General features: G+C 37.1%; 1 protein-coding gene across 1 annotated transcript in view; it reads left to right on the forward strand.

Annotated features, from left to right (window-relative positions):
• Positions 1–11,877, forward strand: part of CWC27 (CWC27 spliceosome associated cyclophilin) — a 196,688-nt gene extending 184,811 nt beyond the window's left edge. The window contains exon 14 of the mRNA XM_047728915.1: positions 11,455–11,877. Within this exon, the coding sequence (XP_047584871.1) occupies positions 11,455–11,617 (163 nt within the window). The 3' untranslated portion in view covers positions 11,618–11,877. The remainder of the gene's footprint in view (positions 1–11,454) is intronic.
• The last annotated feature ends 4,170 nt before the right edge of the window (positions 11,878–16,047 follow it).

Here is a 16,047-nt window from a genome sequence, read left to right on the forward strand (position 1 = left end):
TTTAGTCCATAACACTAAGGAAATATAAATAAGCTATGGATTTAATAACAAGATATCAATATTGGTTCATTAAGTGTAACAAATGTACCATACTAACATGAGATGGTAATAATAGAGAAAATTGGTTTGAGGGTATAAGGGAACTCTCTGTACTAACTGCTCAATTTTTCTGTAAATCTAAACCTCTTAAAAAAACAGAATCTATTTTGGGGCCCCTGGGTGGCTCAGTGGGTTAAAGCCTCTGCCTTCAGCTCAGGTCATGATCTCAGGGTCCTGGGATCGAGCCCCGCATCGGGCTCTCTGCTCAGTGGGGAGCCCGCTTCCCTCCTCTCTCTCTCTGCCTGCCTCTCTGCCTACTTGTGATCTCTATCTGTCAAATAAATAAATAAATAAATAATTTTTAAAAAATCTATTTTAAAAAATAAACAAATTTTGAGAAATGTTGTTTAAGAGTAAGAAAGTAATGATCTTTCCCAGTCAGATGCCAAAATTATGAAAAGAGAACTGTAAAAGTGGTGTTGAAAAATTAGGTGGATAATTTACATGGTATTAATGTGAAGAAAGACTTAAGTATGACTTTAAGAACAGAGACCACAAAGGAAGAGGCTGCTCACAATGACTATATAAAAAACTGTAAAGTTCTATATCAGAGGATGGAAAGAAGGAAAGAGGGGTGGAGGGAGGATGAAAGGAAATAGGTAAGTAAAACTCAACAGAAAAAAACAAAATTAAAGGACAAATGATAAGCTAGAAAAGGCATTTTCAATATATGTGATGAATATAGATTTATATTCTTAATATAGTAAAATTTCTCACAAATCCAAACAGAAAAGCTGAATATCACGTTTTTTTCCAATGCGTGAAGGACAGACACTCATATCACAAAAGAAGAAATACAGATAGCCAAAAACATGGGAGAAAAGGGAAAACAAAAGCTATTAAGGAAAATAAGGCACTTTGCCAATGAGGGTGTAAATTGACAAATCCTCTCTGGAGTGAAGTTAGACCATTCATATGAAATACCTTAAAAATGTACAAATCGTTGCCCTAAGAATTCTGCTTCTGGGAATGTATCCTAAACGTTAGTAAAGATTCTCTATTACAAATGATGGAAATATCTTAAACAAAAATGGGGACTCTATCAGCAAGGGAAGCTTAAGAAGTAAAGCTAGGGCATGAGTAGACCAGAGAATTCAACCAGTTTTCTCTTTTTTCCGTCTCCTGGCTCCATTTTCCTCTCAGTTGGCCTCATCCGTAGGCCAGGCTTCCCCTAGGGGGTGCCAAAGAAGGGCGTCAGAAGCTCTAGGATTATATTATGATCAACCTTAATGGTTCCAGGAAAAGTTCTGGAACCAATTCTGTTTGGCCTTTTCAAATTCAAATGCCCATGCCCTGATGTAATCACTGGTTATTCTGGGCAGGCCTATTACATGAGTCCCCTTAATGGGACAAGGACAGCAGATGTCATCCCACTCCAACAACCTGGACTGAGAGTGGAGAGGGTCATTTCTGAAAGAAAAAGAATTATGCTACCAAAAGAAAGAATACTGTACTAGCCTTTCCTCCACAAAATTTCTACAAATAAGAAAATCTAAAATTCTCTTATTCACATAGATATTATTAGCAGCATTTTGTTTATAAAGGTGAAAATCTGAACAAGCCTAAGAATCCTACAACACAGGGTTGATTGTAAATTATCTATAGGATAAACTATTAGACAATTTTTTTTTTAGATTTTGTTTATTTATTTGAGAGAAAGACAGTACAAGCAGTGAGGAGGAGTAGAGGGAGAGGGAGAAGCATACTCTGCACTTAGCAAGGAGCCCAACCTAGGGCTAGATCCCAGGACCCTGAGATTATGGCTTGGGCTGAAGGCAGACCAATTAACCAGTTGAGCTACTCAAGCACCCCCAAATACTGGAAAGCTAATTAAATGATACAGAAGTATAGTTATCCGGGGTCCCTGGGTGGCTCAGTAGGTTAAGTGTCTGCCTTTGGCTTGGGTCATGATCCCAGAGTCATGTCTGGCTCCTTCTTCAGCAGGGAGTCTGCTTCTCCGTCTCTCTCTACCCCTCCCCACCACTCATGCACACATACTCTCTCCCTCTCTCAAATAAATAAATAATTATTATTTTAAATTAATTAAAATTAAAAAATAAAAAAGTAGAGTTATCCATGTAAAGATGATCGTGGTATAGTTGGGTATGAAATGCAAATTATAAAATTTATGAAATATATGCATTATGATCCCTTCATACACACACACACACAAATATCCATATATATATATTATATACAATACATACATGCATATATATATATATATATATATATATATATATATATATATATATACATATGTTCATAGAGATGCACAGGAAAAGTACAGGAAGTGATGTACCTGTATAAGTTTACAATAATTATTGAGGAGCTATGGAATTACAGATGATTTTTGTTTATTTTTTATTTTTACTTTTTTAAAAAGATTTTATTTATTTAGTGGGAGAGGGAGAAGCAGGCCTCCCACTAAGCAGGGAGCTCAGTCCCAGGACCCTGGGATCATGACCTGAGCTGAAGGCAGTTGCTTAACCAACTGAGCCACCGAGGCACCCAAGACTGGATATATTTTAAAATATACATACAAGCCTCCAAAGTAAGATCAAATAAGTTATGTGTGTATGATGGTGTACACAAAAACATTTGAAAAAGTCTATGCACTGTAATAGAATATTATGAAATATAACTTTATACAAGCACAGTTTATGTGTAGCACATATATACAAAATACAAAATAAATTGAAATAAGTGTTGGACTTGGTGGAGGCATGATGTTTGAATCTTATTCTAATTATGTGACATAATTAGGGCGCATATCACAATCTCCTCTTCACAGATGAAGAAACAGGCCTGAAAAGCAATGTGACTTTCCTACAGTAACATTTCGTGACTGAACTATAACTCAAACTCCAGGTCTTCCAATGCAGTGCACAAAAGTTTCCATAGGAAGTGTCAGAGAACTCAAAAGTAAGAATAGATACTGAAAGCCAGGACAGTCAGAAGATTTGTATAAGGGAATGGGAATTACACTTGGGCTTTGAAAGGATAGGGGACACAGACCAGTGGGAAGGGGGTGGTAGGACATTCCAGAGAAGTGACGTGGAAAGAGTATGCTGCAGGCCATCTATGATACAGAGCTGGGTGTGGTCCTTTCAAAGAATCAAATGTGGGCAAAACTTGAAAACTGTTTTGTCTTGCTGAAATTTTTCTTTAAAAACAAAAAGGGCTATTTTTGCTTTCAAATGCAAATCTCCTTTCCAGTCCTCCCCCTCAAAAGAAACCTTCAACCAGATCATTTAAGTTTCTTATCTGTAGTCCTATAGAATAATAAACTTAAATAATAACTAGGAGTTATTTAGTTGGGTTTCTTAGGAACTCTAATTTCTAATTTCTAATTCTAATTTAACAGAGAAATGAGAAGCTGTCAACACAGTATACTAAAGACAAATTATGAGGATGACAGTTTCACAAAAAATGGCAAAGTCTTTCAACCCAACTCAAGGGAGGCTGTTTGAGAACAATATATGTGTTTTGCTCCCACCTCAGATCTCAAAGACAAAGAGTACAAAGAGTACAAAAGACAAATGTCAATCCATAGATAATTTAAGTGGCCATTTGAGGAAGATTAGTGTTGGATTTTCATAACATAAAATTAGTAGTGGTGGGAATACTTTGTTTTAGCTTTTTGAAATATTAACCTTTTCTCTGGTATTGTGGAGTTTGAGAGTTACTGACCTAGAAAACGCAAGGGTTGATAAATGTAATAGCTAAATAATTCGGAATTATATATATTAATATTATTAAGGAGAATGGTAAAAAAAAAAATTCAAAATTCTAGCCAGAGGTTCTAGAAGTAACCAGAAGTGACTGGTTACCCAAAAACATTTATTAATTCATCAAAAATTTATTGAGAGTGTTCTTCTTGCCAAGCATTGGTGACTGGTGCTGGTGCAAAGGCAAGTAAAACTGAGTCAACTGCAGTCTAGTGAGGGAGCCTAAACTAGAGAAATGTACAGAAGAAGGCCTAACCCCACTGGAAAAGGAGGACAGGCCAGGAGAAGAATCCCCACAAGGGATGACACCTCAGCCAACACAAGGGAGAGAAATGTATCACCATAGAGAGGCAGGAAGCAGGCAGGAAAGAGCAGGTTTTGTTCAGGAAACTACAAGTAATTCAGGATGTCTGGGGTATAAATGGGATCAGAGAAGGTGATACAGGAACTTGGAATCAAAAACCAAATTACAGAGTCCAAACAAGAAATTTGGGTTTCATTGTGTAGACAGTGGGGAGCACCAAAGGATTTAGAACAGATGAGTTTTCATGGGTAGATTTGCATCTTTGAAAAATATATATATATAACAGAAAAGACCTGGATATCATCATCAACCACAGTGTACTCCTTACTAATTAGATGACTGATAGGAGACTGCCAAACAACCAACCTCCGAGGGGCAGGCTATGGGCCCTTGGCTCTCCCGCTTTGGGACTCCAGCTGAAGGGGTGTCCCAACCTAGCATCCTCATTTTAGGAAATATAAGGTGAAACTGAGACTGAGATTCTAGAGAGTGCTACTAAAGACAATAATGGGATAAAAATTTACAGTGAAAATCACTTTTTTTTTTTTTAAGCAAGTTTTCATCTAAAAGAGAGGTATCTTTTCCCAAAGAGCCTCCTATGTTGCTCAAGACATTTGTGGAACTTCTCTTTTGGAATTGCTTTAAAGGCCAGTCTGGGAGCTAAACAAATAATCATTCTTGTCTCTTTATAGTTGGATTTTTTTAAAAAAAATTTTAGTCCAAAATAAGCATTACCCAATCTGATTTTTCTTTAACCTACTCACTCAATTTAGCACTGAATTAACTTTTGGATTATTCCTAAAATTAAATCCATCTTCACATCATGAAAATTTCTTACCTCTGAAGACATTTAGTAGAGTACCTCACCAACTACTTACCAGCTACAAGTTTCTTGACCATGAATCTCACAAATTGCCAGTGCAGTGGGGGTGATGACAACGTCTTTCCTCCCTCCCCCATACTACTACCACTGTGAAGATTATAGCAAACAACATGTGAAAGCTTTTTGTGAAGAGCTGTGTCCGTAGATGCTCTTATTGTCACCTCACGCTTTGCAGGCAATCCCAAAATGTGCATTTGTTCTGGTGTCTGTGTGTGCATCTCCCTAACAGACTGTTCACTTTAGATTGGCAGGGCCTGGGTCATATTTGGCTTGTGTCCCTGGTGTCTGACACAGGTTCTCACACATAATATGTCCTCAGATGTTTGTTGAGTGAAGAATTAAGTCCAGTTTCTTGCCTTATCTTCAAATAATATAAGAAAAGGATAATACACTTGAAATTATTCAGTTAATGAGCTCAGAGGCCACTTATGCTTCTTCAAGTATATGAGTAGTTCATCATTAGGAACTGAATGTTCATCTCTGAAGGGGCCAGAATGAATGGCTGATGAAATAAATCAATGTGAAAATGTAAAGATTCTTAAACTTCAGTGCTGTAGTCTTAAATTTGACTGTATTTTAAAATCACCAGGAAAAAATTTTAATTACCAACTTAATTACCAATGCTGGGGCCCCATCCCACCACAGTTAAATTAATACCTCTGGAGGTAGAAGCCTGGCATAGTTTTTAAAGCTACCCGAATGATTCTAACATACAGCCTGTGTTTGATGCAGGGCTCTAGGATTAGTCTATGTAAAACTGCTTTAAAAAGTATCTGTCAAGGAGCACCTGCCTTTCTCAGTTGGTGGGGCATGTGACTTTTGATCTCGGGGTCGTGAGTGCAAGCCCCATGTTGCACACAGAGTTTACTTAATAAAAAAATTAAAAATAAAAAAACCTATCTAGTTGTAAGTAAGAACCATAGTCAGTAGAAAAGAAGATAAGGCATGCTTCCACTGAAGTCTATGAGTACAACTAGCCATTAAGTGAAAGGACAGTGGAAAAGCAGCAATCAGTATGTGCTGAGCTATGAGAGGTCATGAAAAGGTGGGCTTGTGTTGAACATGAGACTTTGTGCAGACCTATTAGACATTTTAAAGGTTTATCACAGAAATAAAAGACATCCCCTGCCCAAAAAAGGAGGTCAAGTGTTAGTTTAGCAGACCAGCTAGTACCAGCCAACACGCCTGGCCAGTACAAAGGATCTGGGGGTTTTTGCTTTACAACACAAATCACCATTCTCGGCGCTGGGAATACAATTATGAACAAGACTCAAACCGTCTCCAATAACTGATGGTCTGTTCACAATTAAGCGGATAGCCAGTTACAAAAGGGTAAATGATAAAGAAACAAAATAAGGTTGGTAAGATAGGAAGATGTAGTTGTTAGAGAGTTTTAAGGGTCTGGCTGAGGTAGTTCAGTCAATAGTCAGTAATTCCTGGTCAAAGAACTATATTAGAAAGATTATTTTAGGGGCACCTGGCTGACTCAGTCAATAGAGCATGTACTCTCGATCTTGAGGTTGTGAGTTCAGCCCTGTGTTGAGTGTGGAACCACTTAATTTAAAAAAAAACTTAGGATTATTTTAGAACCTTTGCAGGATTGGAAGGAGAAATAGTACAGATGTAGAACAGTTAGAACACCGACCGAAGTCTAAGGATGGGGTGGTAAGTTCCTAAATTGGTGAGACTTGGGAAGGAGTAGTTTATAGATTTCCTGAGAAAAAGATGGCTATTTACAATAGAAGCATAAGTAATCTTAATGCATTTTAGTCAGAAACAAATTATTCTGGGATTCTATATTGCACTACTTACTGAATATTTGGGAATAAGTACCTTTCTTGTGTTCTCCATTAATATTAATTGCTGTCATTTCTTAATCTATTTCACGATTTGGGAGAACTTTAAAAACTGAATGTCAGATTAGTGAGTTTAGTCAAGGTCTGGGTCCTTGTTGAACAATCAATTATTTACTTTGTTTATAATTTCATACAACCCCACTGGGGGGGGAAAAAAAACCAAAAAACCTGTTCTACCAAATAACCTCTATGAAAATGTAAACCTCCATATTTCTGTAACACACTGAGGTCAGTGTTCTTATTTGAGAATCTGAGCATATGTCAATTTTTTATTAAAGAGAACTGAATTTTTTGTCTATGCCTTCAAGTGAACCTTCTAAAATGTTCATATGTAAATGATCAGTGTGCAATTAATTCTAAAAAATTAACTGCTCTTGTTGGGCCAGTTCCATGACCAGACACTGAGTGAATAGTATTGAGTTATCGGGACATACAGTATTGTAAATGACCAGACCTTGTGTACTTGAGTTAAGTCTGTAGTGTAAGTCTGCATGTGTATTCTCACAGGAGACTGTAAAATGTGGGCATGCTTTCAATTCATGCAGTCCATGATTTATGGAGGCACATAGGTCAGGAGTTTATTATGCTGAAAATCATAATAACTGTTTTGTTCTGCTTTTTAAAATGAAGTGACCAAAGCATGTTGAAAGGTAAATGGGTGAACCATTTGATTATGCTTTTATTTCTATTAAAGATTAAATATTATTGCTGAGTAACCAGCCATGCTAAGTATTATGATATTAAAGCTGAAGTAGTTTGTAAGCTGATAGCCCCTTCTTTCCTCTGGGTTTAGGTTTGTTATTAATCAAAATGTTGGACTTGTTTAATGCAGTGGTGTATGAAACAAACAGTTGAAAAAGACAGCTACTTTAATTTACGGCTTTCTGTTTTTTTTCAAATTTGTAGGAAAATCTGTTTCTCTTTGTGGACTTTGTGTTGTTATTCACATGTCTAGAGCTCAATTCTTATACCAGAGCCAACTAAATCCAATAGTTGCTAGATACTCTCATAGGATAGAAAGGAGGAAGGTGCCTATAAGGTTTTTGTTTGTTTGTTTGTTTTTTAAGATTCTCATTTATTTATTTGACAGACAGAGATCACAAGTACGCAGAGAGGCAGGCAGAGGGAGAGGAAGGGAAGCAGGCTCCCTGCTGAGCAGAGAGCCCGATGCGGGACTCGATCCCAAGACCCTGAGATCATGACCTGAGCCGAAGGCAGCGGCTTAACCCACTGAGCCACCCAGGCGCCCCCTTATATGGTTTTAATTGACAAGTTCTGGTAAAGTCATTTTTTAAATGTGGGCAGTCCTAATAGAAATGGGTATTACCAAAAAAATCCATCTGTATTTTTGGACAGAGAGAGCAATAATTTTTGAAATAGAAAATGTTTATATAGAAAGATATTAATAAGTTAAGGACAGTGGTTTTGTTTTTCACTATCAATACAGGAATACTGAATAAAATTGTTTTAAAGGGTATGTTTTGAGCTACTTCCTGGTTTCGGCTTAGGTATCTGCACAAGAATCATTTGCTAAACACTTAGTGAAATGCAATGTAGGGTCTGTACTCCCCACTATGTGTGGTAAAGAACCTTCAAAAGGACATCCTGCCACCCTTCTAAACTTGTTCCTCAGAAGTGCAAATACACTTACAGTTCCTAAAAAGTATACTCTGTGGGGAATGCAGAACAGATCGTTAAGACATGTCAAAGAAAAAGACCACCTCTTATTACCTGAAACAAAAAGTTTAATTTATTACTTAGTAAGGAAGAGCTATGCTTTTAGGCCCAGTCCCAGCAAAGTGGGTTGCAAATCTTTCATATAGAGTTTTGGGGTCAGAGATTATTTAGGGATTGACAGCCTCAGAAGCCCAATACCGACAAGAGACTGTGGGTGATTGGTGGGTTTCAGAAACATGATTAGTAGAGTCCACCATTGACTGATTAGCCAACTGTCAAAAGCATAAGGTTCTCACTGACTAGTTGGTTTTCAAAGGTGTATTTACTGAACTGAGTTGTCACTGAATTTTAGGTCTAGGCAGATCATCATTAATTGATTAAATCCAGTTTGATTATGTTTCAAAGTGGTTCTAGTTGTTCTTTGTTAACCATGAATGTAGAACAATCAGCCTTTGTCTAGGAGTTGGAGTTTTTTTATTCTCAGACGCTAATATGTAAACACTGTAGGTAATTGAAAGCATAAGAAAATCAGACTTGAGGAATCCATTTAAATAACCAACAATCCTATGATGCATTTCCTTTTTCTTTCATACTTGTAGCTTCCAGGATTTTATTAGTATCTCCAATTGAAAAGTTGTAATCCAAACCCATGAATACCCTATCTTCTTCCACCCACAGAGAATCTACAGATTTATCCTACTAAATTGTGTGATTATCCATGATAAAATTGATGCTATTTATTCTGTTACTGTAAACTTAATTCAGAGCTCTTTTTTCTATTTCTTCCATTGAATCTATCTGTTCATCTTAAAAGAAGATAGAAACAATTTAAAATGGAAACTAAGGAAGCATGGGCCTCAGTATCACCATTTCTGAAATTATCTATCAGCATGGTTTTTCCACTGTACTTGCTATGGTAAAGAAGTCGCTATATTTTCTGATTTTCTTTTTTGTTTGTTGTTTTGTTTCTTTTCCTTTTTTATACAGTGTTTTATATTAGATTTAGGTGTACAACATAGTGATTCAATTATCTACACCTTATACCATGCTCACCATAAGTGTAGCTACCATCTGTCACCATGCAACACTATTACAATGTCGTTGACTATATTCCTTATGCTGTGCCTTTTAGTTCCATGACTTATTCATTCCATAAAGGGAAGCCTGTACATCCCACACCTCTTTACCCATTTGGCCCGTCTTCCCACCCCTCTCCCCTCTGTTTGTTCCCAAAGTTTGTTCTCTGCATTTATAGGTCTGATTCTGTTTGTTTGTTAATTGATTTGTTTGGTTTTTTAGATTGTACATCTAAGTGAAATGATATGGTATTTGTCGTTGACTTATTTCAGTAAACATAATACCCTCTAGGTCCACCTGTGTTGTAAATGGCAAGATCTCATATGATGCCTTTTGTAAAAAAGGGTGTTTACTAAAGCAAGAGAAATATAAGAAGTCAGCAGTTCTGACAGGTGATAGGGCATTTTCATGTATTGAAATTAGTTATAAAATCTGATGCAAATAACAAATTATTAATAATAAAGTATTAAAATGTGCATGTGACTTACCTCATTTAGTAACTTAAAGTAAATTCTAGGTCATCTGTATAATAATATCACTTGTACTAATTGCATTCCAGTAAGCTTTTCTGGGATGGAAGGGGTGGGAATGGTAGTTAAGACTCAACTTGTCAGCCCTCAAGAACAGTAGCTACTGAATGCTAAGTACCACTAATATTGTAAAATTTTATTTCTCTACAAAATCTTTTCTTCAAAACCTAAGTATATCCATGAGAGTTTATCGCTTAAGTAAACTTCACTCAGCATTTGTGCTACTGCAGGGAAAAGGGGTGGGATAATTTGTGTTGGTACCTACTGCCCAAATCTCTGCTTGTTCAGGGGAAAGAAATTAATGTAATATTTGGGTTTCATGCGAAAGTTACAATGGGTGTATGGGGAGTGTTAATCCTATAGGCAATTTAGCTCTATCAGCTGTGATAAAGTGTTGGGTATGCCCACTTTAAAATTGCTTAACTAACAAGTGGGAAAAGCCTTAGTAGTTTTGTTTATATTATCAAAACTGAACTTTTCTCTTTCCAGATTCATTCAGCTGCCCTGAAATCTGGTCTTTGACTTCTCCATTTATTTCTGACACCTCCTAAGGGGGGCAGCGCTAATCACTTACATATTTCCCTGCTGCTAAGGATAGCCAGCTTATGACCACTTATGATTCAAGCACATGTTGATACCTTAAGACCAGCAAGCATTTGATAAAGTGGGAAAGCAGGATGGTTAAATTTGTTGTAATCAACAGTAAGAGGAGGAAATTAGTCCATGGAGTTATGCCAAAGCTTAGTTTCCTTTTGCGCGAAAAAAAAAATCTTTTTTTTTTTTTACCCTGCGACTCCCCAGAAAAGGCACTCTTAATACCATTTGAACAAGAATTTTCTTAACACATTCCTGACTCTTGACCCCTTTAACTGCTGAAAACAAAAAGATCAATAGGGCTGGTTTGTTGTCTGGAGTTCTGCCCTGCAACCCTGCCCACTCTGGCTAAGTGACTGTGCTCTTTAAAGGAAGTTGGCAAAATGATCTCTGAGTTTAGTTGAAGGAACACTTCTGGGTAGAATTCCTTAACCTCCCATCAGGAAAGGACCGTCAAGTGAATACTGAAGCAAAGAGACTCATTACTAAAAATACAAAGCAACAGAACAAACTCCAGACATGTTTTTCAAATTTAAGTGTTTTCTGAGAAGTTGGTTTACATGTGGTATAAGCACCAATAAACAATAAACCCATGTTGGTGTTCTCTACCCTTATGGTTCATTATGCCAAGGACAGGATAGTATAAAATTTCTACTTTCTGTTCTCCTGCCAAAATCACTGAACCATCTCTCTCCCTCTTCAGGATGTCGCATGTACTTCAGTTTGAGGATAAAACCAGAAAAGTGAAAGACGCAAGCATGCAAGATTCAGATACATTCGAAATCTATGATCCTCGGAATCCAGTGAATAAGAGAAGACGAGAAGAAAGCAAAAAGCTGATGAGAGAAAAAAAAGAAAGAAGATAAAACAACAGTAATGTTTAACTAGAACTAGCTAGAAATGTTCCTGTAATAAATGGCCTCATAACAGCCATTGTTCCCAACAGCATCACTTATAAGGGTGTGAAAAGAAGTATTTTCAAACCTGTTGTCTGGTTTTGAAGAACAGTTATCTTGTTATGTAAATTGTGGAATGATTTAAGCAAATGTTTTCGTTTACCAATACATGCTTTTCCCCATTTGAACTTTTATATTGCTAAATCTGAAATAAAATAACTTTCCTGCCAGTTTACATGTTAACTATTTGTAGACTGTGCCAGCCTGTGTGTATCTCTTTATCCTAAATATATAAAGGCTTTGTTTTCAATATTTTTTTTTATAAGAAGTTCTTGCAAGAGAGAGTATTTAAGGGAAACATCCCTGGCATTCTGTTACCACATTACTGAACTTGGAATGTAATAAAAAAAAAAAACAAAACACATAATATAAAGATTGATTTTTGTTGTTGTTGTTGTTTTGGATCTAAGTATCTAAAAATAGCCACATCAGTAAGACTCAGTAGCCCCATGCCTTAATGCTTGAGGATTCCCCAAGGGAATATTCTCACCTTCATCTAAGCCAGCACCTGGGTTTTATAAGTGTAATCAAGACATTAATACACTGAGTTGTATCAGCCAAACTTTACTGCACACACTGCTGATACAGGGCTACCAGTCTACTCCCCTGCCCTTCTCGGCATAGCAACAGCAGGAGAACATGCAGAGTTCCCATTCTAGCAAGAGAACTAACTCATAAAGAATTTAGCCTTGTTGAAAACCACTCATACTGGTTATTTACTATATGCTATCTTTTTTTTTTTACCCAGTTTTTCTGGAATCCGAATCCTCAAATTATACCACAGGCTGACTTTCAGTTACCTAATAAAACCTCGCCAGCCACATTTTTTTCAGATAGTGTCTCATTGACTCTCTTTTCCCAAATGTAATCCGACAGACTTTCTCTAGAGCACTTGTTCTCAAACTGTAGTCCCCAGTATTACACTGCAGTGGCAACAGTATCACTTGGAGACATGTTAGAAATGCAATCTGTTGCCATATTCCCCCCCACCACCACTCTACCTCAAGATTATTGAATCTGAAACTTCGAACCGAGAGGATTTTTTTTACACAGATTGCTGGCTTCACTGCAGATGATTCAATCTTTGGAGCATGGCAATATCTAGTGAAGTTAAAGATATGAATATCCATTTATCCAAAAATTCTAATCCCAGGTCTGTCTCCTAAAGAAATTCTCACACATTGCTCAAGGAGACCTGTACTAAGTATATATTGAAGCATCAACAAAAGAATGGATAACTAAGTTGTTGTATATCCATACTATGGAATACTATGTAGTGAAAATCAATAAGCAAGAGTTATATGTATGAGCTTATCTTAAAAATAATGTGAAGAAAGGGAACCATCTATATAAAAATTTAAAACATACAACACAGCATTCTATTTTGTTTAATGATGTACACGATTAGCAAAAGTATAAAAACATGAATGAGAATAGTGATTACCTCTGAAGAGGCAGAAGTAACACATAGGGGCTTCATTTGTGTTTGTAATGTTTCATTTCTTTTCTTTTTTTTTTTTTAAAGATTTTATTTATTTATTTGACAGAGAGAGATCACAAGTAGGCAGAGAGGCAGGCAGAGAGAGAGGAAGGGAAGCAGGCTTCCTGCTGAGCAGTGAGCCCGATGCGGACTCGATCCCAGGACTCTGGGATCATGACCTGAGCCGAAGGCAGCGGCTTAACCCACTGAGCCACCCAGGCGCCCCGTAATGTTTCATTTCTTAAGGGAGATGTTAGGTACTCAAACCTCATTATATTCTCTCTATATTCCAGTATGCCTGAGATATTTCATATTTTTTCCTCTATGATCATATCTAGAACCTGAGGTGAGAAGACAGAAGGACTCCTAGTAGTAAAAAGAACACTTTCTTTTTTGCTTCAGAAATAGGAGAAAGTTTCAAAGAGAAGGAGAGGGATATGATAGTGGTATTCGAGGAAAACATCAACCCACTCAAAAGCAGGGTGATTAGACACAAACCCACGAAAATACAAGCCAGTGTTCAGAAGTGTGCCCAGTCTTCCCCTCACCACAATATCAGTTGTTTTACAGATATTCACAAAGCAAAATTATGTTTTCCAAACTCACAAAGTTTCTGTTAGTCATTCAGAAATACATTAGCACTGGATTTGTTTATACCGTATAATCCTATAGGTTTCTTTCCATTTCTACTTGAATGTGTCCATCTTTAAGAACAGATGGGACCAAAGGCCTCCAGGGCACAAGCCAGAAGAATAGTATTTGTAGGTGTAAAAATATAACTGAGTGACAAAATTAAACCCTCAAGTTGGTTGAATGCTCCTTATCCTGCTTGAACCATAAGGAGCAGAAAAATCTGAAATTTTACAGAGATTAGAATCCCATCTGAAAATTTCACCATGATAATAAAATTCACTTAGAAATTAACTGAATCAGGGGCGCCTGGGTGGCTCAGTGGGTTAAGCCGCTGCCTTCGGCTCAGGTCATGATCCCAGGTCCTGGGTTCGAGCCCCACATCGGGCTTTCTGCTCAGCGGGGAGCCTGCTTCCTCCTCTCTCTCTGCCTGCCTCTCTGCCTACTTGTGATTTCTCTCTGTCAAATAAATAAATAAAATCTTTAAAAAAAAAAAAAAGAAATTAACTGAATCAAAGCAATAACAGTTTTTAAAGCTTGAGAATATAGTTAAATAATCTATTAAATATGGTATTAAATGTGCTTGTAATAAAATCTTTGGCATAGCAGAGGAATGTTTGCCCCCCCCCCAAAAAATCAATCCAAAGACAAAAAAATAAAAAAACATAAGAAAATTAGGCTTTATAATTCATTCTTAATTTTAAATTTATTTGCATTTACTTTTCTTTTCTGTGTCTTGCCTTAGGGATGTCACCCTGAAACAGAGAAGTCTATCAGCATTTCTTGTTGGTTGTCTATCACAATCCCAGACCTTCTGGAGACCAAAGAGAAAAGTGGGGGGTTGTGGGGGTAGGGAAGGAAAAAATGAAGCAAGATGGGATGGGGGGACACCTGGGTGGCTCAGTGGGTTAAGCCTCTGCCTTCAGTTCAGGTCATGATCTTGGGGTCCTGGGATCGAGCCCCCCATCAGGCTCCCTGCTCAGCAGGGAACCTGCTTCCCTCTCTCTTTCTGACTGCCTCTCTGCCTACTTGTGATCTCTGTCTGTCAAATAAATAAATAAAATCTTAAAAAAAAAAAAAAAAGATGGGATTGGGAGGGAGACAAACCATAAGAGACTCTTAATCTCACAAAACAAATTGAGGATTGCTGGGGGTGGAGGGTGGTGTAGAGAAGGTGGCTGGGTTATGGACATTGGGGAGGGTATGTGATACGGTAAGTGCTGTGAAGTGTGTAAGCCTGATGATTCACAAACCTGTATCCCTGGGGCAAATAATATATGTTAATAAAAATAAATAACAATAAAAAAAAAAAAAGAAAAGCAACTCCTGGCAATTTTCTTCTCATTTTCTGACTAGCCATTTTTTCACTTTGGTTAAAGCTTTTGGCAAGGTTGAAGTTAAACCTTACCCTAGATCTCTCCTTTCTCAGTAGGTAACTGAAGTAAATGCAGATCTCTAGAATTTTTAATGGTGTGATATCAAAACACATATTGTCACATGCCTGAGCTTTCTTTAAGCTCTGAAGCCACACAGTCAGTAATATATCTGCTGCATTTAAAAATGGGGACAGCATAGAACAAGGTCAGTAAAATGTGTGAGGTGAGTGGTTTGCTGCTGTTGTTTTTAGAACAAGTTCAATAAGCTACGGTGTCCTTATCAAACTACCAAGTTTCTTGATAGGATCTGACGTGTGAGGTACATAAACCTGTTCTGTTGTATCAGTGTGGCCTGTATGGAAAAGGTTAGATGAATGCAGAATATTGCCCAAACATGCTGTTTAATCTTGGTGATAACAAGGAAAAAAAAATAGAGGTGTGAAGTGAGTTACCATTGAGGGTTGTATCAGCATAAGCAATTTGTATGTACGGGGTGTAAAGAAGTTAAGAGGGGTTACATTCTTTAACACTGTCATTCACAAAAAAAAAAAAAAAAAAAAAAAAAAGGGTCTGGCTCCTCTATGGTTTTGACTCTGTTCCAATGACTTTATACAGTTTATCAGGTGCTACTACTTCTGCTTACTAGAAAGCAGGAAGTTTTCCTGCCACACATATATTTTATCTTCTTGATTTACCTTTTAATGAAAAGAAGTGAAACTGAAGCCATATTTTAAAGAAATCCTTTCTAAGAAGAATTTGATGAAATTTTAATTCCAAGAACACCAAATCTAATGGAGATGGATATTAGAAGTCCCCTGCTTATAGAAAGAATACTCATTTATTGCCCCAAATCC

Source organism: Lutra lutra, chromosome 5, assembly GCF_902655055.1.
Source record: "Lutra lutra chromosome 5, mLutLut1.2, whole genome shotgun sequence".
Lineage (NCBI taxonomy): Eukaryota > Metazoa > Chordata > Mammalia > Carnivora > Mustelidae > Lutra > Lutra lutra.